Genomic DNA, 24956 nt, shown 5'->3' on the forward strand with positions numbered 1-24956 from the left:
ATTTTACTTTTTATCCAATCCCAGGGGTTCCCCACTTTGCTTTATCCCACCTACTTAATCTATCACCAATGGATTTCATGTAACCCACCTACATCCCCTCTTTTGATTGCAATGTTTAAATACAGATGTAACCCGCCATTCTCTGGAGCATTATCTCAATTCATTGAGGTTCTGCTTCCCAGCATATGTCGACAGTTTGGCTCAAATTCACAAAAATTCTTTACAGGTTTCAATGGTTTTTACATTAACACCATAACCATAGCTAGTTCCCAATATTCTATTTTGCACCTAACGAGGTCACACACGGTTCGATTCTGGTTGTACTTGCCTGGGTTGCAGGCTCAATCCCCAGTGTGGGGCGTGCAGGAGGCAGCCAATCAATGAGTCTCTCTCATCATTGATGTTTCTATCTCTGTATCCCTCTCCATTTCTCTTTGAAATCAATAAAAATATATTAAAAAATCTTTTTTCTCTAATCAAACCCCATTACTCTGAGCTGGTAGAAAATTTAATCTGGGGCACTATAAGAGATCTACAAACCACACCCAGGATTGTATGAAGGTCAAGGGGTCTTAGTCCAGTACATTTGGGGAAGGTCCTCAAGTCTTCACTCTATGTTGGTTACTATTAACATGCTTATTTCCCCAAGCTCACTTATCCCTTACAGATGAGCTGCTTTGCTGATTCAGTCAGTGCCAAGCTTGGGCATGGGTGTTGGCCATGGATAGAATCTCTGAGGTCCACCGTGCAGCCTCCCTAATGGTGCTTCACATCCATTCTCATGTAAGGTCCTGCCACCTCCCTCACCCATTAGGTTCCCGATAGGCAGAGAACCTGAAACCCACCTTTTCTGTTACTCCCATTGGTTGCCACTTATCCAACCAACCTCAAAAGCCCCTACTCTTTCTCCACTCTGTGAAGAGAGAAGTATCTCAATGAACACAAAAGGCCCTTTTATTATGCTCTGGGGCAAGGGAAGTCCCACACCTTGTGCCAGAGCTGTCAGGGGAGTTTCCAGCCATTCTCTAGCGTTCTTTTATAAGCACGGAGAAGAAAACAAACTAATAACCTTACTATCTTGAGAAACCATCTTACCACACATGCGTTGTCCCAGGAGATCCCTACAACCACTCCATGGGAAATTCTCATTTTACATACTGAAGCTTGGTTGAATGCAAAACTTGTTTCAAGTCGCACAGCTGTGAAGTCACTGTGTAGTAGGATCTGTGAGCTGTGTACGTTGGACTCTGTAACCGTGAGGGTGTGGCATGTTACTGAAGTTCTTATCCAAACACCTGGCTCAACGCCCAGGGTGAGCGGGCAGCGACCAACCTGAAATTCGGACACGTCACATGCGGAGGGGAAAGGCACTGTGTGCGCGCCTCAGATAGAGGGCTAGGACTCCTTCCACCTTCACCACAGCTCTATCATCTCAGTGTTACAGATGAGAAACTGAGGCTGAAGCGGAAGGAGGACGTGACTTGCCTGTATAGCCACAAACCCAGGACTACGTTCGCTGCCTCCCAAAGCGGTGTTCTCACCAAATTGAATTGGCAGAGCGATTGGCTGAGTCTCACTCCTCCGCAAACCCCAAGGCAAAAACCACGTCAGCTCAGCTTCCCTCTTAGAAAAATACACACACACACATGCGCAGTGTGCACCCGAGACCCCACCCGGGCCGCCTCCGAGCCCTACTCACCACGCATGCGTCAGACGGCTGCTCCCGCCCCGCCCCTTCACGCCGCGCCGTTCCGTCTACTCCCCGCCCCTCTCCCTCCCGGAAATCAGCCTAGTTTTGCCGGATGTTGTTGTGAGTCCGAGAGACACGTGGGGGCGCTGCTACGTCATCACAGGCCCGCGCAGGAAACATGGCGGTGGCGGGCGTAGTGAGCGGGAAGGTAGGTAACGGCCACGGGAAACGCCTCGCCTTTTTCCGTCGTGGGGGGATGCTTTTGCTGCTCGGAGGCCGGCCGGGGAGGGGTGCGAGGGCTTTTCGGTACCCGGAACAGCCCGTGGCGGGGGTGGGAGAAGAGGACTTGGCGGTGTCAGCTGTTGTCTCGAGAATGCCGGCTCAGTCGGGGAATCAGGCGCCCGGTTCCCGCTCCAAGGCCAGCTAGGCCTCGGCACGGTGGTGGTCTGCTCCGCCCCGGGGCGGGGGGGGGCTGTTATTTGTATTACTTTTCCTTAGGGACAGGTGGTTGCCCGGTTCCTTTCTTTTTTTCTGGCTCACTTTTTTAGTTCTCCATGCTTGCTCTTCTGACTCCTGCGGCTTCCTCTCCTGGAGGCCTTCATCTCGTTTGCCCCTGCCTTCCTCTGCTTTACTCTTGGCGAAGGCCCTTGGAGAGGAGCTAAGAACAGGTGCCGTGCCGCAGCTGCGCACAGAAGAAAAAAAAAGTGTATTAGATCCATTTTACCAGACTGCTGAGCTGGTTGGTGCTTGTGAGCAAAAGGGCGTGCTTCCAGCCCACGCTGGCCTACGAAGTGGTCAGGGAAGGGGTTTCTTCCCTAGACGTCTCTTGGCTGTTACTCTGGGAGTATCTTTGGTGCTTTCTTTAGGAGGCGGTCAGTGACCCCCGCCTCGTTCGTTAGGAACTAGGATTGGGTGCGGAGATCTCATTTTGTAGTGCCTGTCGACGTTGCGAAAGCACACCTGACTTCTTCAAATTAGCTTGTTATTTAGGACTATCACGGCAGACATACCCCCGGCAGCATTTCCCGTTGCGGGAGTATTTTGTAAACAGTTGGGACTGGTGATGACTCATCCCACACTAAGGACTGTTTTACTTGTAGATAGCTTCCTCTGTTCTTTTGAGTTTCACTCATTTTCCCTGTGCTGCCCTCCCCACCCCATTTTGAATTATTTGGCAGCGTTTGTGGTTTGGTGTGTATGGCTTACTAGACTACGTGGCGGAATAATATCTATGGTCGTGGCTTTACTGATAATCTGAAATGTGACCTTGGGGAATTGAGCAAGCATGACTTCTCTGTCCTTCGTATTGTTTATCTCTAAAATGGAGGTGATGTCAACCATTATTTTTTGTATTGGAGTCGTTAGGATTACATGAAATAACGAAAGCATTAAACATTACATAATTCTGCATACTGGCTTTTTAAATGATAGGTTGGTCATCAATTGGGATTATTCACGCTCTTTGGTTTCTGGTCATGGTCAGTTTTTGTCTTAAGGGTGGGTGCTGATCTACTTGACTCACTACATACAGAATGGGGCAAAAGTAGTTTTATAGTTGTTCGTATGGAAAGTAATACAACTAATAAGTAAAAATACAAGAATAAACTGTTTCACTTATTCTTCACAGCTGTAAAGCCCTGTATATGAAGGTTATCCCATTTGATTTCCCATCTGGACTTGATTCAATCAAATTTTCAAGAGGGAGAATTTCCTCTTTCAGGTGTGGATTGATTTTGAAAGAACCCTTGAGATGATGAAACAGCTGTGAAATGTAAGACTTTTTTCACCCTGCCTCCCAGGCTATTCACAAATATAAAATTAATGTATTTATGTAAAATAAACTAGAGGGAAAAAGGCAAAAGGAAAGTAAATAAAGGTAGGGAAGGTAGATGAAACTGAAGTATGACTATTAATTAATCGAACTGCCTCCTAGCTACTTACCTTTCCTAATCTGACTTCTTAAAATTAGTCTATTTCATAACTCTATCACCTCATTTGTTCTCATTGCATATTCACACCCATTCCCATCACTTCTATAAACTATATTTTCATGCCAAAAACTACCCCTCTTCCAAATAATGCTATCATGATCCACAAAAGTCACTTATTCTCTCAGTGAGCTCAGATTTAGTTTCATGGCAGCATCATTCACCTGTGTGCATGTAAAACAAACTTGGAGATGTCCATTTCTATAACAACGTTTAATCAATAACCAACTCCTAGCCATTTTACCGTAATGATGTTTCTTAAATTTGCTGCATCCTCTTCATTCTCAATGTTTAGTTCATTTAGGCCTTTCATTTACCTGTAGTTAGGAGTTCTTAGCTAATTTTTTTTCTCCCTATCTGCAGTCTCTTTGCCCACAGTCACCTCTCCACATCACCACTGGAGTTATTTTTCTAACGCACAAATCTGATCCTCTCTTGCTTTAAGAAACAAACTATCTTTTTTTGTTATTGTCACCATTAAAATAGTCCTCTAGGCATAAAAACCCACATTACCTTTTGGGAAAGGGAAGTTGGAGGAAAATACATATACATATATATGAGAGAGAGAGAGTGTGTGTGTGTCTCTTATTTACCTCCTCCAGCCATCCCTCCTTCCAAAAATGTTTAGCTAAGCCCTGTCTATTTTAGAAACCTAGGGCAGGGGATGTTAACCAATGTTCACAAGAAGTCACATGCGGTACCTTTAAAAGATACAGATGCTGCCCAGCCAGTGTGGGTCAATGGTTGAGCATCAACCTGTGAACCAAGATCAGTGGTTGAGCGTCAGCCTATGAACCAAGAGGTCACTGGTTTGATTCCTGTTCAGGGCACAAGCCCCCAGGTTGTGAGCTTGATCTCTAGTAGGGGGCATGCAGGAGGCAGCCTATCAATGTTTCTCTCTTCCTAAAATCAATAAAAACATATTTAAAAAAATACAGATCTGGGCCACAACCCCACTCTACTGAAATAGAATCTCTCAGTGTTGAGCTCTGGGATGTAGAGTAACTTTTCTAATGAGTATACTTTGCTTGCTTTGAACTTTTTTAAAAAAAATAAATCTTTATTGTTCAGATTATTACAGTTGTTCCTCTTTTTTCCCCCATAGCTCCCCTCCACCCAGTTCTCACCCCACCCCCTTCCCTTACCCCCCACCCCCCACTGTCCTCATCCATAGTTGTACAATTTTTGTCCAGTCTCTTCCTGCACCCCCTCCACCCCCTTCCCCCTGAGAATTGTCAGTCCACTCCCTTCTATGCCCCTGATTCTATTATATTCACCAGTTTATTCTGTTCATCAGATTTTTTATTCACTTGATTTTTAGATTTACTTGTTGATAGATATGTATTTGTTGTTACTTTGTTGTTCATAATTTTTATCTTTACCTTTTTCTTCTTCTTCCTCTTCTTAAAGAATACCCTTCAACATTTCATATAATACTGGTTTGGTGGTGATGAACTCCTTTAGCTTTTTCTTATCTGTGAAGCCCTTTATCTGACCTTCAATTCTGAATGATAGCTTTGCTGGGTAGAGTAATCTTGGTTGTAGGTTCTTGCTATTCATCACTTTGAATATTTCTTGCCACTCCCATCTGGCCTGCATAGTTTCTGTTGAGAAATTAGCTGACAGTCGTATGGGTACTCCCTTGTAGGTAACTAACTGTTTTTCTCTTGCTGCTTTTAAGATTCTCTCTTTGTCTTTTGCCCTGGCATTTTAATTATGATGTGTCTTGGTGTGGTCCTCTTTGGATTCCTCTTGTTTGGGGTTCTGTGTGCTTCCCAGACTTGTAAGTCTATTTCTTTCACCAGGTGGGGGCAGTTTTCTGTCATTATTTCTTCAAATAGGTTTTCAGTATCTTGCTTTCTCTCTTCTTCTGGCACCTCCATAATTCGGATGTTGGTACGCTTGAGGTTGTCCCAGAGGCTTCTTACACTATCTTCAAATTTTTGGGTTCTTTTTTATTTTTTCTTTTCCGGTTGAGTGTTTTTTGCCTCTTTGTATTTCAAATCTTTGACTTGATTCTTGCGATCCTCTAGTCTGCTGTTGGGTCTCTGTATAATATTTTTTATTTCAGTCAGTGTATGTTTAACCCTTTTAGTGCCAGCCTCTTAGGCCTGGTATACGTGAAAAATGCCACGGCTTTTTTGACGAATTTGCACGTTTGTACTAAGAAATTTATATTAAGCTTAATACTTATTTGTTGAAGCTAGTTTTTTTTTACATACACTCTTAATACTTTCAGGTATGATAAAAAAGTTCATTTATGTTGTTATCTCTTCTATAAATTTATGAAAAAAAGTAAATTTTAAAATTTATTATTAAAAAATTTAAACTTTTACATTCAGATTAGAAAATTTGTTCTTTAATATTTTTTGACAGTATTAATTTTGTTAGCATTAGTTTCTACTACTATTTATTAGCTCACCAACAAATTTTTATGCTTTTGCCATTATTTTTTAAATAGTAACATTGAATTTACTAAAATATCCCACACACAATTTAACACGCGCACTTATGTTCAGGATAGCATGCACCATGAAGACCTTTCTCACATTTACCACACACTGTACGGCTTCTTCTTCGCTTCCCTCTCCCTGTTTCACACCTTTTGCTGAACACACAACAGTCCTTCTCCTTCTTTCCAGGTAATGTTTTTAACGGCTTCTTGTCTCACATGTTCCTCCAATTTCCCACATTTGTTATTTTTCTCTAGGAGCCATTTATTCCCAAGATCTTCAACAATACCAATAGTAAAATCCAAACGAGACATAGGGCTTTTCTCAGAGGGGAGGTTTTCTTTGTAAATTATGTAACTGTTGAGGATCATTTGCGAAAATATGTTGAAACACATTTTTTTCCAGTATTTCACAGTCTGTCTCTCATCAAGATACGTGTACATCATATCTGATGTGTCTATTCCACCCATGTAATCAGTATACGATTGTATAATTGATGGTTTCACTACTCTTTATTCTGACCTCTACGTTTTCTTAGGTGTTTACTGTTTTCTGCTTTTGATTTGGTGGATAATAATATTACTGGAAAACGTTGTGACTTCTTCTCCCGCCCGGCAGTAGCGAGAATAGGGCCTTGGCGGAAATACCTCTTCACTCCTACAGCAAATTTTTGTGTCAGTTGTTCGGGTAAATATTTCCTACTTCTACGAATGGTACCAGTAACATAACAACCTAGCTCATACAAGTCCTTTGCCAGTGGAACAGACATAAAAAAATTATCCATGAAAATATGATAACCTTTTCTTAAGTAATTCCCCATTTTCTTTTCTTTCTTTCTTTTTTTTTTTTTAATGTTTTATTGATTTTTTACAGAGAGGAAGGGAGAGGGAGAGAGAGTCAGAAACATCGATGAGAGAGAAACATCAATCAGCTGCCTCCTGCACACCCCGTACTGGGGATGTGCCCGCAACCAAGGTACACGCCCCTGACCGGAATCGAACCCGGGACCCTTGAGTCCGCAGGCCGATGCTCTGTCCACTGAGCCAAACCAGCTAGGGCAAATTCCCCATTTTCAATAATCTAATCACTACACTATATCCTAGGCCGTTCTTTTGGATTTCAGTTTTATCTACATCACATTTTGCTCCTCTGTATACAAAAAATGCCAGACAATAGTTAACGACAGAGTCGCGCAACATCCAAAATTTTATACCCCACCGATGGTGCCACTTATTTGGTAGATACGGCAAGAGTTGTGTATGGTTCTTTGTTCCAACCAAGCTCTCATCAACACTCAACTGCATGTGTGGAGTATAATGGTGTCTGAACAAGATATTGGCATGATCTGTGAGAGGTTGGATTTTGGCACATGGGTCATATCCAGGTTCACCGGGTCGAGCAAGATTTGTAGTATCGGCTAGGTGGAAAAATTCCGCTACGTAGTAAAAGCAGGTACGCTACAAAGCAGGAAATACCTTATGTTCTTCTAGCCAAAAAAACGAACATATATTTAATTTTCACAATGAAAATTAGTCAATAATGATTAGGAAGCATGACAGGTACTAAAAATATGTCTACAAAACCTATGTGATGCACAGAAAAGGCGTGAGCGTAAAAACACCCGGCTGATAGATCGGCCCGTGGCATTCTTCGCACATACCCCATGGGCCGATAGATTGGCCCGCTGGCACTAAAAGGGTTAATTTCTAGTTGGTCCTTTTTCATATCTTCGAGGGTCTCGCTAAATTTATCGGCCTTTTCTAGGAAATTCTTGAAAAACCTTATAACCGTGGTTTTGAATTCTATATCCAGTCGTTTATTTTCCTCCATTTCTTTCATTTGTGATCTGTTTCTTTTTCTCCGCATTTTGGCTGCTTCCCTGATTTGGTGGAGTAGCTTTGTGTGGTAGGTGCCCTATAGGGCCCAGTGGCTCAGCCTCCTCAGTTACCTGAGGTGGACACTCTTGGTGCACCCCTTTGTGGACTGTGTGCTCAGCCTTGTTGTAGTTAAGTCTTGATTGTTGTTGATATCACTGGGAGGAATTGACCTCCAGGCCAATTGGCTGAGGATCAGCTGTGTCTACGCTGGGAGAACTTCTGTGCTGGAGACACCCTTATGGGACAAGACTTGCAAAATTGCAAAAGCCTCTGTGCTCAGCTTAGATGGGGCGGAGTTTCAGGGCAGAGCCGACAGCCTTGGCTTCCAGTCAGCCCTGCCCTATGAAGCCCCTGGGTCTCAGTGTCCCTCCGTAATCGCTGCAAGCACCTCTGAGAGAAAGCCGCCCTCGAGTTTCGCCTGCTGCCAGACAGTCCAGTTTCTCCCCGAATGAGTCTGGGTTCCCAGAAACTCGCCCGGAACTGGAGTTCAGTGCAGTTGGCAGCTTTTATCTCCATCCCTCTTTAGAAAGCCAGGCGCGCACTCAGCCACCCGTGCATTCAGCAGTCAGTCCTCTGCGCGTGCGCGCCTCCGGACCTCTGCCTTCCGCAGCTCCCAAGTCTCAGTGTGCTTTCTGTTTTCCTGACAGTCCAAATTCCTCCTGAATGAATCTGGTTTCCCAGAGTCTTGCCTGGGACTGGAGTTCAGCGCAGTCGGGAGCTTCTGTCTCCCTCCCGCTTTAGAAAGCCAGCCGCGCACTCAGCTGCCCATGCATTCAGCCGCCCGACCTCTCTGCACGCGCATCTCCGTACCTCAGCCTTTTGCACCTCCTGAGTCTCAATGTGCTTTCCTCTTTCCTCCTAGTTGTAGTATTTCCACTCAGCCAGCTTTCCTGTGGTTCTGGATGGTGTCCGTTTTGTCTTTTAGTTGTAGTTTTGAAATTGTTGTGCAAGGCAGCAGTTTAGGTGTTTACCTATGCCGCCATCTTGGTTTCTCCCTGTGTGCACAGTCTTGTTGTAGTTAAGCCTTGATTGCTGTTGGTATCACTGGGAGGAAGTGACCTCCAGGCCAATTGACTGTGAAGATCAGTTGTGTCTACGATGGGAGAACTTCTGTGCTGGAGACATCCTTATGGGGCCAGACTTGCTTTAGTGGGGCTTTGGTGCTCACTGAGTCTGCCCCCTGCGTGTGTGTCTCATGGATGTGAAGAGTTGTAATCTGGATTGTCTCATTCTGACCACTCGGTACACTGGCTCTTGGATCTCCAAGGAGGTGCAAAGTCATCCAGCCCCTGAGGCCACCCAGCAGGAGTTACAGAGACATCTGCAGATTCCTCCTCTTTGTTTGGGGTTTGGAGGTGCCCAGATGCGGCCCAGCTGTGAAGCAATGCAAACTGCTGTCCAGCCTTGGGCCTTCTTTTAGAGGCTCTGTGGCTCTCAGACCCAGCTGCAGTTTGCTAGGTTTTAGATTGCAAAAGGCCAGGCCATTCATATGCAAAATCCTCTGCGCACAGCTTGGGTGGGGTTGTAAATTGGGTGGGGCGGGGTCTCAGGGAATCACCAGGGCAGAGCAAACAGCAATGGCTGACCATCAGCCCTGCCCCGAAGAGGTCCCCGGGTCTCTGTGTCCCGCGACACTGTGCAGGAACAATGGTCACTGCAAGCACCTCTGAGAGAAAGCCGCCCTCGTGTTCTGGCCAGATGCCAGACAGTCCAGTTTCTCTCCGTATGAGTCTGGGTCCTCAGAGTCTTTCCTGGAACTGGAGTTCAGAGCAGTCGGGAGCTTGTATCTCCCTCCTGAATGAAAAAGACAAAAGCGTACTCAGTTGCCAGCCCTTTTCGTGAGCGCGCGCCTCTGCACTTCACCTCCGCACCTCCTCTGAGTCTCAGTGTGCTTTTCTCTTTCCTTCTAGTTGTAGTATTTCCACTCAGCCAGCCTTCCCGTGGTCTGGATGATATCCTTTTTGTCTTTTAGTTGTAGTTTTGAAGTGGTTTTGCGAGGCAGCAAGTTCAGGTGTTTACCTATGCCACCATCTTGGTTCCTCTCTCGCTTGCTTTGAACTTTTTAAAAAAAAATATGTTTTATTGATTTTTTTTTTTTACAGAGAGGAAGGGAGAGGGATATAGAGTCAGAAACATTTATGAGAGAGAAACATTGATCAGGTGCCTTCTGCACACCCCCTACTGGGGATGTGCCCACAACCAAGGTACATGCCCTTGACCAAAGTCAAACCTGGGACCCTTGAGTCTGTAGGCTGGCGCTGTATCCACTGAGCCAAACTGGCCAGGGCTGAACTTTTAATGTAGGAAGTGATGGATGCAGGAAGTTAATGTGTGTCATATGGAGAAGCAGTGTAAGATAAGAGGTAAGAGCTTGACTTTAGAGCCAAGCTAGTTTCAAAAACTATTTTCACACTTACTAGTGACTTCAGTAAAATTACTTAACCTCTGTACTTCAGTCTCTTCACCTGTATATGGGGATGACAATAGTACCTACTTTATGGGATTGTTAGCATTAATAAGAAGATATACTGGAGCAGCCCTGACTGGTTTGGCTCAGTGGATAGAGCATCGGCCTACGGACTGAAGGACTGAAGGGTCTCAGGTTCGATTCCGGTCAAGGGCATGTACCTTGGTTTCGGGCATATCCCCAGTGGGGGGTGTGCAGGAGGCAGCTGATTGATGTTTCTAACTCTCTCCCTCTCCCTTCCTCTCTGTAAAAAATCAATAAAATGTATTAAAAAAAAAAAAAAAGAAGATATACTGGAGCAAAGCCTGGCACATAGTAAATGCTCTGCAGGTGTTATTCATCATCTTAATTTCCCTGCAAGTCATTGGTTGGGTGTGGTGGAATTTTAAAGATTAAGAATATGGTTTTAGTATGTCTGTGAATTTAATTTTTTTTCCTAAAGTATTTTTATTAATTTCATATAGGAAGGGAGAGGGAGAGAGGAAAAAAAACCACATCAATGATGAGAGAGTATCATTGATCGGCTGCCTCCTGCATGCCCTCCACTGGGGACTGAGCCTGCAACCCAGGCATATGCCCTTGATTGGAATCGAACCTTGGACACTTAGTCCTCAGGCTGAAGCTCTATCCACTGAGCAAAACTGGCTGGGGCTGAATTTCATTTTTAAAAAAATAATGTGATGGTCTGATAACTGGGAATAATCTTAACACTTGGCTTAATTGTAGGCATTAGGGGAAGTATCTGGTGAGTAAGCTATGTCTATTTTTTTAGAGAGAGGAAGGGGAGGGAGGGAAGGAGGAGAGAGAGGGAGGGAGGGAGGGAGGGAGGGAGAGAGAGAGAGAGAGAGAGAGAGAGAGAGAGAGAGAGAGAAAGAGAAATACCAATGTGAGAGGGAAACATCAATTGGTTGCCTCCCGACTGGGACTAGAACCTGAAACCTAGGTGTGTGCCCTGCCACCCTTTGGTATACGGGATGATGCTTCAACTAACTGAGTCACTCCAGCTAGTGCTGAATTCCATTTTTTGAAGTTACCTCTAGTTATAATTCTCATTGTTATTTTGGGAATTGAGAAATACCGTGTTTTAGGAGTCATGTAGTTTTGATGAATGAAAAAAATCACAGTAGGGCAATGCTTAAAGAGATGGAGCCTAATGGCCTAGGTTTAAACCCTCACTCCATTGCTTTATACCTGTGTTACTTTCTTGTGCCCCATTTTTAACTTTCTTAACTTTCTTGTGCCCCATTTTTCTCATTTGTAAATCGGGAATAATAATTATATTGTATTTCCATCATGGAATTGTAGAGAGGATTAAATGAGTTAATGTTTGCAAAACATTTAGAATAATGCCTGGCATCAAGTGCTCAATAAAGGTTGGCTGCCATTATTATTATTGTTAAGAAAGCTATTTCAGACTGTCTTAAGATAGTAAGGTTATTATTGGTTTGGAAATAGTTGAATGTTTATTTTGGCTGCTGTTTTGTGCCAAGATGAAGACTATTCACAAATGTAAAATTAATATAGTTACGTAAAATAAACTAGAGGGGAAAAGGTGGCAAAAGGAAAGTAAATAAAGGTATGGAAGGTAGATGAAACTGAAGTATGACTATTAAACTGTATGTTTTAGTGAGCTCTAGTTTGGCTGTAAGTTTTCTAGCAGCCAAAATAAAGAGGGGGAACCTGATCACTTATAAGAATTATAGCATCAATGTAAAATAAGACCAAAAGTAAAAATCCCAAAAACTAGTTTCTGAAGGTTAGACCAGAGTATAAAGTCTTCTGTAGATTCTTTATAGCAGTGGTTGCCAACCGGTGGTCCTCGAGGTCCAAAAGGTTGGTGACCGCTGCTTTATAGTATGTAATATTATGAATGTGATTGTATGGTGTTTTGTATCCTTCGGACCCTGTATTGCCCCTTAGTATGCTGTTGTTTTTTTGCCAATGGGTAGTTCAGTAGCTCAGTGAATACAGGGCACTAGTTTGATGTTTTCAATTCTTTGATGATTGACTAAAGTCAAGGGTAGGGTTTTTTTTGTGTTTTTTTTTTTTTTCATCATGAGTGTATGGATTGTTTTCTTATATATTGTTTTTCTTAGCTTTTGAAAGTGGGTTTGAATTTGATAATAAACCCTGATTTTTGGAGTTCAGCTATTCTTCGTTGCTATGTATGTGCAGAACCATATATTTTCTGTTAACCAAATGGAAGGAGTGACATCCTCTTGTGAATAATGAGGGAAGATATGGGGACAAGTCTGTAAAGGCCATTCTGCTTCTTTTCTTACAGGTGAACAGAGTTGAATTAGTGGAATGAGTTGAATTTACAGAGAAGGTAGGAGAAAGGAGATAGCTTAAAATAGATTTTGCCCTTATGCCCAATGCCTTTGATGGTTACAGTTTACTTTAATTTTTAAGCAAATATTTATTAAGCACCTAATTTGTTCCAGTCACTATATTAGGCATTGGGGATACAAATAGCCCCTTACCTTGGAGCTTATACACTTCAGTTCTTCAGAAGGAACACATTAGCTAACAACCACCCCTTTACCATGTCTAAATAAGAAATGTAATATGATTTTAAAGTCCTTGAAGTTGTATTTCTAGTGAATATTTGTATTCTGAAGGCCTGTAGACTAAATATTTGTATTGTGAATTTTTGTAATCTGATGACCTGTAGACATCATGAGGGCAGGGCCTGCAGTATTTCACCTGCATCTAGCATAGATTCTGGCACATAGGTAGTCAGTGAAGAGGAACCTACAAGAGGGTAGAGAAAATGAGGGAGAAATAGAGTGAGAGAGATGGGCTCAGTAATGATAGCACTCTTGTCTTGAAGTTAAAAAGTCCTATATTTTTATACCCTTACATTTCAATCTAGGTCTGTGCTTTTTACTTTGGTTGTATTAGAATTTGTTTCTATTGAAAATAACTTGAAACAAGTTGGAAATCAGTTGTTATTTTTTTCTTAGAATTTGTTTTAGTGGCATTCTGAGTAAGAACTTATTTTGTAGCTTAAATTTGGCCACTTCCAATTTCTTTTAGATATGCTTATAGTGTGTGAAACCCTTGTGCTTAAGAAAGATAAAGGATATTCTTGGTACTTGGTAGATTTTCCCAGAGACTATTTCTTTTCCTAGAATAGATCTTGTAGCATGGTAGTACCTTGCTGGTACAGGATACAATATGAGTTTGCCATCTTTTTTTTTTTTTGGCATTCTTTAGTTTAACAAACATTTAAGTACCTTTGTGTGTTGAGTTCTTTGGATACAAGAATGGCTAAACACAGACTTCTCATTCTTGACACAGTACAGTGGTTTGCAATTTTAACAAGTTACTTCAATATATGAATTAATAAAAAACATGGCTTTTTGACAAAGTTCAAATGTCAAGACTTTCCTTTGGACATAGCTGTTGGGACTAAATGAAAAATTATAATGCAACCTTTTCATTTTCACTTTTTGCCAGAAGCCAGTTCCAGCATGTCATAATTGCAAGAGTTTCATGAAAAGGTTGATGGAACTTGGGGACTCAACAAGGGCTGAGTCACATATGTTATCGCCTGTTGGGAATGGCTAAAGGCATTTCCCCAAACCTGAAAAGGATGATTGTTTGCTGCCAGACAGCTCAGGGCATCTTAATCTACATGTTATTGCCTTCTGTTGGCCAAACACCTGAACAGCCCAAGGCAGTTCCCCAATCTGACAATGGACTCTGTAGACCAGTGGTTCTCAACCTTTCTAATGCCGTGACCCTTTAATACAGTTCCTCATGTTGTGGTGACCCCCAACCATAAAATTATTTTCGTTGCTACTTCATAACTGTAATTTTGCTACTGTTATGAATCGTAATGTAAATATCTGTGTTTTCTGATGGTCTTAGGCTCTACAGCAGCGGTTCTCAACCTGTAGAACTGCTGCTGTAGAGCCTAAGACCATCGGAAAACACAGATTTTTTAACAGTAGTAAAATTACAGTTATGAAGTAGCAGCGAAAATAATTTTATGGTTGAGGGTCACCACAACATGAGGAACTGTATTAAAGGGTCACGGCATTAGGAAAATAATTTTATGGTTGAGGGTCACCACAACATGAGGAACTGTATTAAAGGGTCACGGCATTGAGAACCACTGCTGTAGACTAACCCTGGCTTTTGATGTGTATGTCTCCACCTTGCCTTAGGACAAATTGTGTTGATAAAAAGCAGGGGGTCCTGAGACAAGGAGAACTTTGTTTCTTCAGCCAAGCTCCTCTGCCCCCCTATATGCCTTTCAAAATTATGTTTTGTCTCTGGACTCTTATTTAATTTATGCACAGCCCCTTCTCCAGGTTTCCTTAAACCTTCTAGATGCTGGATCAAGACCACCGGTGTTAAATGACGCCCAACGTCTGGCAACTTTTTTGTGGAAGGAAATCCTTATGAAATCTACTAACAATCTCGTATTGTGTAATACTATATATATATATATATATATATATATATATATATATATATATCCTACCTAATAAAATAGTAATATGCAAATTGACCGCACCTTCGCTACGCCCAAGCCACGCCCACCAGCCAAAGCCACACCCACCAGCCAATCAGGGCGAGTATGCAAATTACCCAACAAAGATGGCGGTTAATTTGCATACGCCGAGAGAGGGAGGAGTGAAGATTGAAGACAACTTAGAAGGAAGAGGGAGGAAAAGCGGAAAGCAAGGTGGCTGCTAGAGGGAAAGCCTGGGCAAGGTGGAGCGGGGCGGAACGGGGCGGAGCGGGGCGGGTGGCAGTGGCAAGCGGGTGCAGGCACGGTGGCCGCAAAGGCAGCGGCAACGGCAGCACATGCGGCCGCAACAGCCGCTTGCAGGATTTTCCTGCAAATGGGCTACTAGTATATAAAATAAAACTCTAATATGCAAATAGACCGAACGGCAGAACAACCGGTTGCTGTGACGTGCGCTGACCACCAGGTGGTGCGTGTGGAACATGGCGTGCGTCGGCAGCAGGTGGCAGAGCGCAGAACATGGTGGGTGTCGGCTTCAGCGGGATGGTGGAGCAGGTGAGCGGGGGCGCCAGGCCAAGGTGGGCGCCAGTCGCTGTCATCGGGGCAAGCCTCTGGTGGTTACTGAAAATTCTTTGCTCCTGCATGCCACGGTCCTGCCAGGTGCTCGCACCTGCTGCTGGCCCCGCTTGCACCTGCTGGTGGCGCCTGGCGCTGGTCCTGATTGCTCAGCGCCATCAGTGGGTGTGAGCGGTGGCTGCCAGCCCCAGTCACCCCTGAGGGCTCCTTCATCTCCCCCTGCTCCTGAGGGGTCATTGGGGCAGCAGCTGCTGCTTGCACCTGCTGATGGCTCTGGCCCTGCTTGTACCTTCTGCTGGTGCCAGCCCCAGTCGCTCTGTGCCATCAGTGGATGTGAACGGGGCCAGCGCCGTCAGCGTGTGGGAGTGGCAGTGGTGGTGGAAGCGGGGCTGTCAGCAGATGGGACCAGGGGCCATGGTGGGAGGGGCCGGGTGGGGGCACGGAGGATGGACCAAGACTCGCCCCTGTGCCCATCGCAGCCTCTCGGCCCACAGTTCCTTTCAAGGTGCACTGGACCCCTAGTAATGTATATAGAGTTTTTGGTATAAGTCATTCACTTAGTCCTTGTTATAGCTCTCCAGACTGCTAAATTATTTCTGCCCTCCTGTCTGATATTGTTTGGCACACTAATGTCCTTAAAAAGCAATACTAATTCTGCACCCTGCCTTTCATTGAGAATTGTACCATCCTCAATATCTCAGTATCTCTATATCTTCACTCAGAATTTCTGTGGTTTGTTACCCTTAAAATCATCCTATGTTCTACATTTCTTTAGTTCCACAATCATTACTGATTAACGTGTCCTAAAGAACACTCATCGTTTACTTCTGTATACCCTACTTATCTCATCTACTCAGTTTTGTCCTTGACTCTTCTCCCCTTCACCTCCCACATCTGATCAGTCATGTAGTCCTAACATTTTACCTTTTTATTTATTTATTTATTTTTTAAAATATATTTTATTGATTCTTTACAGAGAGGAAGAGAGAGGGATAGAGAGTTAGAAACATCGATGAGAGAGAAACATCGATCAGCTGCCTCTTGCACGCCCCCTACTGGGGATGTGCCCGCAACCAAGGTACATGCCCTTGACCGGAATCGAACCCGGGACCATTCAGTCCGCAGGCCGACGCTCTATCCACTGAGCCAAACCGGTTTCGGCACATTTTACCTTTTTAAATAACTTTCTAGGCCATCTTCCTTTCCTCATCCCCACTGCTGCTGCCTTAGTTCAAGCCACCATGAGTCTCTCCCTCCCTGGATTACTGCAGCTGTTTATTCTTGGCTTTACTGCCAGAGTGTTAGAAAAAGGCAAGTCTGACTATGGCATTCCCAAGAGTCTAGTGACTCTTTAGTGGCAAAGATTCTCTTCTGGATAAATTACAAACTCCCTAATTCTTGAGAATGGCTTATGAAACCCTTTATGATCTGATCTCTACTCTTGTCTCTCAACACTAGCTTCTGTCTGATCTGAGTTATAGCCATGTTCTGAATTTCTGCTCTTTGTATAGAACATATATCCTCTTTAGTTAAAATTGCCATTCTTCAGGTCTCAGTTTATATGTCACTCTGGTTAAGTCTTCCTTATTTCTCATCCTGCCTGAGCCTCTTAAGTCTAGGTTATATATAATTTATTTGTGGTAGCTTATTTATACTTCTCTTATATGCTGTGATTACTTGTTTTCTTATCTTAATCTCTAATTAGATTGTAAGTGCTATGAAGGCAATGACTGAATCTTATTTATACCTTCTAAGCTTACTTTATGCTGGGCATATTGTAGGTATATGCTAAATATTTATCAAAGAAATAACAAATTGACATTCTGCTATGACCATAGAGTTACTGGTTTATATGACATTACCAGTTTAGTCAGACACTTTTTTCAGTGTGTGTGTTTTTCCACCAATGGGGGTTGTTGGAAGAGTTTGGAGAGGCTATTGCTTGTGCTCTTTTGCAGGATTTAGAAGTTATTTGCAGAAACAAATTATAAAAGGGTGTTCTAGGTACAATGTACACCAAAATGGCACAAGGCTTTGAGGGAAGAAGTGAGTTCAGAGTGGGCCGAGGCAGGAAGTTTGTATATATTCGGTGGGGAATGTCAGGTAAGACTCATAGGGTTTCAATTTGCATTTCCCTGATAACTAATGGTGTTTAGTATCTTTTCATGTGATTATATGCCGTTCCTGTATCTTAGGTAGAATGTCTGTTTAAACCTTTTGCCCATTTTATTTTAAACTGTTGTTCATTTGCTTGTTAGTGATTTTTGAGAGTTCTTTTTATGTTTTGGATATAAACCCTTTATTAGATATGTGATTTGCAGATATATTTTCCCTTCCTGATCCAGGGCTTTTCATTTGCTTAAGTGTCTTTTGAAGATCAAACAAATTCAATTTTGATGATTTATCAATCTTTTATGCTTTTGGTGTCATTTCTAAAAATTTTCTGAACCCAAGGCCAGAAATACCCATTTTAAAGTATAAGCACTATTTGTTGAAAAGACTATCCTCTATTTGCTGAGTTGCTTTTGTACCTTTGTATAAAAGAAACTTTATATGTCTATATAATTTGTTTCTGAAATCTATTCTGTACTATCAATCCATTTGTTTCTCTTCAATGCCACACTTTCTTGATTACTATATAGACTTGTACGTAATCTTATAGTCAGGTATATTAGTGCTTAGTGCTCCACTGTTACTCTTTTTCAAGGCTGATTTGGTTATTCTAGGTCAGTGGTCGGCAAACTGTGGCTCGAGAGCCACATGCAGCTCTTTGGCCCCTTGAGTTTTTAGCAAAGGCCAGCTTAGGAGTACCCTAATTAAGTTAATAACAATGTACCTACCTATATAGTTTAAGTTTAAAAACTTTGGCTCTCAAAAGAAATTTCAATTGATGTACTGTTGATATTTGGCTCTGTTGACTAATGAGTTTGCCGACCACTGTTCTAGGTCATTTGAATATTTATACCAATTTTAGAATCAGCTTTCGTTATTGTCTTCAAAAGAGCCTGCTGGGATTTTGATTGACATTGCAGTCAATCTAGAGATCAATTTGGAGAGAATGGACATCTTAACTGCATTGATTCGTCTGAGCCACGAACATGGTATATTTCTTTTTTTTTAAACTAAATTATTTTCATGCTTTTTATTTTTAATTTTTACTGATTGCAGAGAGGAAGGGAGAGGGAGAGAAAGATAGAAACATCAATTATGAGAATCATCGATCAACTGCCTCCTTCATACCCCCCACTGGGGATCGAGCCTGCAACCTGGGCATGTGCCCTTGAATTGAAACCGGGACCCTTCAGTTGGCAGGCCAATGATACTAGATTCACTGAGCCAAACCAGTTAGGGCTAGTGTATTTCTTATTTAATTTAGGTTTGTCTTTCATTTTTCTCAGATGTTTTATAATTTTCAGTTTAGAAGTCTTGCACATCTGTCAGATTTATTATACTTGAGTATTTCATGTTTTTGATGTTATTTAAATGCTATATTTGAAAATACCCCTTTGATTGTTCATTGGTATTTATAAAAACATAGTAATTGATTTTTGTATATTGAACCTGAGTCTTGGATCCTTGCTAAATAAAGTCACTTAGTTATAGTAGTTTTTATGTAGATTTCATTGAATTTTTCTACATAGACACTCATGTCATTTGCCAATAAGTTGTTTTACTTTTTTCCAATCTAGGTGTCTTTATTATTTTTCTTTATTGCAGTATCTAAAACCTTAAGTATAGCATTGAATAGAAGTGGTAAGAGTGAACATACTTATCTTGTTCCTCATCTTAGGAGAAAGCATTCAGTCTTTTAAGTATATGATGTCAGCTGTAGTGTTTCATAGATACTTTTTTATATGGCTGAGGACATTTTCTTCGATTCCTAGTTTACTGAGAGTTTTTGTCAGAAATGGATGTTAGATTTTGTCGAATGCTTTTTCTGTGTCCTTTAAGATGATCATGTTTTTGTTTTAAATTTTTTTCACAATCATGAATTACAGTGATTGATTTTTGAATATTAAACCAAACCCAAGTAGGGTAAGCCCCCTTTGGTCAAGAAGTATTTTTCTGTTTACATATTGTTGGATTCAGTTTGCTAAATTTTTGTTTAAATTTTTTGTGTCTAAGTTCATGAGATATTGGTCTATAGTTTTATTTTCTTAGAGTATTTTTGTCTGAGTTTGGTCTTAGGGTAATGTTGGCCTCATAGAATAAATTGGGAAGTATTCCTTTCAATTTTCTGAAAGGGAATTTTCCTTGTGGGAAGGTTTTAATGACAAATTCAATTTCCTTAATTCATAATGGGCCACTAAGGTTATCTTTTTCATCTTGAGCATGCTTGGGTAGCTGTGTCTCTTAACTGGTTTGTCTAAGTTGTCAAATTTATTAGTCTAAATTGTTTATTTTTTTAGTGTCTTTTAAAAAAATATTTTTATTGATTTCACAGAGAAAGAGAGAGGGAGAGACAGAAACATCAGTGATAAGAATCATTGATCAATTGCTTCCTTCATGTCCCACACTGGGGATTGAGCCCACAACCCAGGCATTTGCCTTGACTGGGAATTGAACTGTGACCTCCTGGTTCATGGGTCCATGCTCAATCACTGAGCCATGCCTGCCGGGCAGTATCTTTTTTATATGTGTAAATCTATAGTGATGTTTATGCTCTTAATTCCTAATATTGGTAATTTGTGTTTCTTGTTTTTTCCTTCTAAATCTGGCTAGAGATTTATCAGGTCTTTTTTGAAAATTTTTTATTGATTTCAGAGAGGAAGGGAGAGGGGGGGAGAGAGAGAGAAACATCAATGATGAGAGAGAACCATTGATTGGCTGCCTTCTGCACACCCCCTACTGGGGATCGAGCCTGCAACCCAGACATGTGCCTTGGCCGGAGTCGAACCAAGGACTCTTCAGTCTGCAGGCTGATGCTCTATCCACTGAGTCAAACCAGCTGGGACTAGAGCTTTATCAGTTTTATTCTCAAGGAACTAACTAGCTTTTGGTTTCATTGACCCCACCCCCATTTTTCTTCATTTTATTGACTTTTTCTCTAATCTTTCTTTTTAGCTTACTTTGGGTTTAATTTGCACTTTTCTAGTTTCTTAAAGTAGAAGCTGATGTCATTAACTTGAAGCTTTTTTTCTGTTCTAATAAAGCATTCAGTGTTACATATTTCCCACTAAGCACTGTTTGGTGGCACTGCACTAATTTTGATATGATGTGTTTGCATTTTCACTTAGTTCAAATACTTTTTAATTTCTCTTTTTATTTCTTCTTTGATCCTTGGGTTATTTAGAAATATGTTACTAATTTCTAGATAAGTGGGAATGTTCCGAAGATATTTCTATTACTGATCTATAAGTTAATTTCACTGTGATCACAGGATATACTTGAATTCTTTTAAATTTACTAAATTTTGTTTTATGGCCCAAAGTATGATATGTCATGGTGAATGTTTTGTGCACACTTGAAAGAAGGTATATTTTGTAGTTGGGTGGAGTGTTCTGTAAGTACCACTTAGGTCAAGTTGGTTGATAGTGTTACTCAAGTTTTTTTTTATATTACTGACTTTCTACTTTATCAGTTATGGTAGACAGATAATGAAATCTCTGACTATAATTGTGGATTTGCTATTTCTTCTTGCATTTCTATCAGTTTAAATTTTGTAAAGGTCTGTTATTAGGTGCATAAACATTTAGGATTATTAAGTTATCCTGATGCATTGACCTTTTTATCTTTATGAAATTACTAGAGGCCCAGTGCACGAATTTGTGCACGGGTGGGGTCCCTTGGCCTGGCTGGCGATTAGGGCTGATTGGGGCCGTCTCACCCAGTCCCGCTCGGGGCCGATCTGGGCCGGCCGACCAGGGTGAGGGACCACGGGAGGTTGGCTGTCGGAGTGCACTGACCACCAGGGGGCAGCTCCTGCATTTAGCATCTGCCCCCTGGTGGTCAGCGCTTGTTATAGCTACAGGCCCGTTGTCCGGTAGTTCCGGTTGTTCCGCTGTAACGGTTGCTTAGGCTTTTATATATATAGATCTTTGTATCTGGTTATATTTCTTTGCTTTGAAATTTACTTTTGTTGCATATTAATATAGCCATCAGCTTTTCTTTTTCATTACTCCATGTTTACTTTCTTTATTGGTTTATTAGTTATAACTTATTTTAGTGATTGCTTTGGGACTTAGGAGTATACATCTTTAACTTACCACACTTATCTTCAAGTGTTATACTACACATGAAGTATAATAATCTGGAACAATATATTCCATTTTTTTCTCCTGACTTTTATCCTATTTTTGTTGTTTTACTTTTGTATGTGTTACAAATCCTACCAAACAAACATATATTTATCTATTTATGCTTTTTAAACAAAGATTTGTTTAACGAGAAATGAAATATATTTATACAAAGTTACCATTTTGGGTGGCTTTCATTTCTGTATGTAGATCCAGATTTCCTTCCAGTTTAATTTATTCTGACGGAAAAATTTAACATTTTTATAGTGTCGGTCTGATGTTGATTAATTGTTTTAGCTTTTATATGTCTAAAAAACTCTTTATTTTATCTTTTTTTTGAAAGATATTTTCTCTGGGTATATAATTGTAGGTTAACAGTGGTTTTCTTTCAGTTACTTTAAAGAAGTTGCTCCAGGGAGGTGGAGGGAACTTTTGAAGGTTTTGGATATGTTTATGGCTTGATGGTGATGGTTCATAGGTTTATATTTATCCCCATACTTAGTCAAGTTATATACATTAAATATGTATAGCTTCTTATGTCTGTCATACCTGAATAAAGTGGTTTAAAAAATGATATTGTTCCATTGTCTTTTAGTCTCCATTGTTTCTAAAAAGAAATCTGTCAGATCATTATACTTAATGGTTTTTCCTCAGACAGATTTTAAGATTTTCGTTGTATTACCGATTTTGAACAGTTTGATTAGGATGTGCCTTTATATAGTTTTTTGTGTGGTTCTTTTTTAAAAAATTTAAATCTTTATTGTTGAAAGTATTACATATGTCTCCCTTTTCCCCCCATCGATCCCTTCTAGCTCACCCCCATCCACCACCCTGATTCTTGTTGTTTAAATCTGTAGGTTTATAGTCTTCATCAAATTTGGAAAAATCTCTGCAATTATCTTTTTTACTAAGTTATTTTTTGATTCTCCCATCCATCATCTCCTTGAGGTACGTCAGTTATCTCTGTACTAGACCACTAGAAGTTTTCCTGCAGCTGATTGATGTTCTGTTCACCTTTTCTCAGTCTTTCCCCCTTTATGTTTTGTATAGTTTAATTGCTGTAACTTCAAATTCAGTATTTTTTTGCAGTGTCTAATCTTCCATTATTCTACTCAGTGTATTTTCATATGAGACATTGTATTTTTCAACTCTAGAAGATTAATTGGGTCTTTGTAATATTTTTGATGAGCTCTAACTTTTCTCTAGTGTCTTGAATAATATGAGATTCAGTTATAATAATGTTTTAATATCTGTCTCTATTAATCCTATTATTTGTGTCTTTTGGATCTTATTTTTTTGGTTGATTTTCTTCCTTATCTCATTGTGGGTCATGTTTCTCTGTTAGCATGCTTGGTAAATTTTTTTTTTTTTAACCAGATGTCAGATATTGTGAATTTAATGTGGGTGCTAGATAAAATACTAGAGGCCCGGTGCGCGAAATTCGTGCACGTGTGTGTGTGTGTGTGTGTGTGTGTGTGTCCGTCCCCGTGTCCCTCAGCCCAGCCTGCACCCTCTCCAATCTGGGACCCCTCGAGGGATGTCCGACTGCCCATCTAGGCCCAATCCTGGATATATTTTTGTTCATCAGTTTATCTTGGTCATTACATTCCCCAAATGAGTGAGATCATGTGATATTACCTTTCTCCTACTGGCTTATTTCGCCCAGCATAATGCTCTCCAGGTCCATCCAGGCTGTTGCAAATAGTAAGAGTTTTCTTTTTTACAACAGCATAGTATTCCGTTGTGTAGATGTGCCACAGTTTTTTAATCTGCTCATCTGCTGATGGGCACTTAGGCTTTTTCCAAATCTTAGCTATTGTAACTTGTGCTGCTATGAACATAGGGGTGCATATATTTTTTCTGATTTCTTGGGATATATTCCTAGAAGTGGGATTACTGGGTCAAATGGGAGCTCCATTTTTAGTTTTTTGAGGAAACTCCATACTGTTCTCCACAGTGGCTGCACCAGTCTGCATTCCCACCAGCAGTGCACAGGGTTCCTTATTCTCCACATCCTTGCCAGCACTTGTTGTTTTTGGATTTGTTGATGATAGCCATTCTGACAGGTGTGAGATGGTACCTCATTGTCGTTTTCATTTGCATCTCGGGATGATTAGTGACTTTGAGCATGTTTTTCATATGTCTCTTGGCCTTCTGTATGTCCACTTTCAAAAAGTGTCTATTTAGGTCCTTTGCCCATTTTTTGACTGGATTGTTTATATTCCTTTTGTTAAGTTATATGAGTTCCCTATAAATTTTGGAGATTAAACCCTTATCGGATGTAACATTGAGAAATATGTTCTCCCATGCAGTGGGCTCTCTTGTTTTATTGATGGTTTCTTTTGCTGTGCAGAAACTTTTTATTTTGATGTAGTCCCACTTGTTTAATTTTCTCCTTAGTTTCCATTGTCCTAGGAGCTGTATTGGTAAAGATATTGCTATGACATAGGTTTGATATATTGCTGCCTATGGATTCTTCTAAGATTTTTATGGTTTCCCGCTTTATGTTTAAGTCTTTTATCCATTTGGAGTTTATTTGTGTGTATGGTTTAAGTTGGTGATCTAGTTTCATTTTTTTGCATATATCTGTCTAATTTTCCCAACACCATTTATTGAAGAGACTGTCTTAACTCCATTGTATACTCTTGCCTTCTTTGTCAAATATTAATTGAGCATAATGGCTTGAGTTGATTTCTGGGTTCTCTGTTCTGTTCCATTGGTCTATATGTCTGTTCTTGTGCCAGTACCAGGCAATTTTGAGAACCGTGGCTTTGTCATATAGCTTGATATCTGCTATTGTGATCCCTCCAACTTTGTTCTTTCTCAGGATTTCTGCAGCTATTGGGGGTCATTTTTAAAAAATATATTTTTATTAATTTCAGAGAGGAAGGTAGAGGGAGAGATAGAAACATCAATGATGAGAAAGAATCATTGATCTGCCTTATGCATGCCCCCTACTGGGGATCAAGCCCACAACTTGGACATGTGCCCTTGACCGGAATCGAACCTGGGACCCTTCAGTCTGCAGGCCGATGTTTTATCCACTGAGCTAAACCAGCTAGGGTGGGTCTTTTTTTTTTTTTTTTTTTTTATACCATATAAATTTTTGGATAGTTTGTTCTAGGTCTGTGAAATATACCATAGGTATTTTAATGGGGATTGCATCAAATCTAGATTGCTTTGGGT

General features: G+C 41.1%; 1 protein-coding gene across 2 annotated transcripts in view; it reads left to right on the forward strand.

Annotated features, from left to right (window-relative positions):
* Positions 1-1832: 1832 nt before the first annotated feature.
* The window catches only part of TBC1D15 (TBC1 domain family member 15), an 83639-nt gene continuing 60515 nt past the window's right edge, over positions 1833-24956 (forward strand). Inside the window, exon 1 of one of the 2 annotated variants that reach the window (XM_079774379.1) lies at positions 1833-1898. In XM_079774379.1, coding sequence (XP_079630505.1) covers positions 1869-1898 — 30 coding nt within the window. In that variant the 5' untranslated portion in view covers positions 1833-1868. The remainder of the gene's footprint in view (positions 1899-24956) is intronic. The other variant, XM_079774378.1, reaches the window with a different exon arrangement.

The sequence above is a fragment of the Cnephaeus nilssonii genome (assembly GCF_951640355.1).
Source record: "Cnephaeus nilssonii genome assembly, chromosome: 6".
Lineage (NCBI taxonomy): Eukaryota > Metazoa > Chordata > Mammalia > Chiroptera > Vespertilionidae > Cnephaeus > Cnephaeus nilssonii.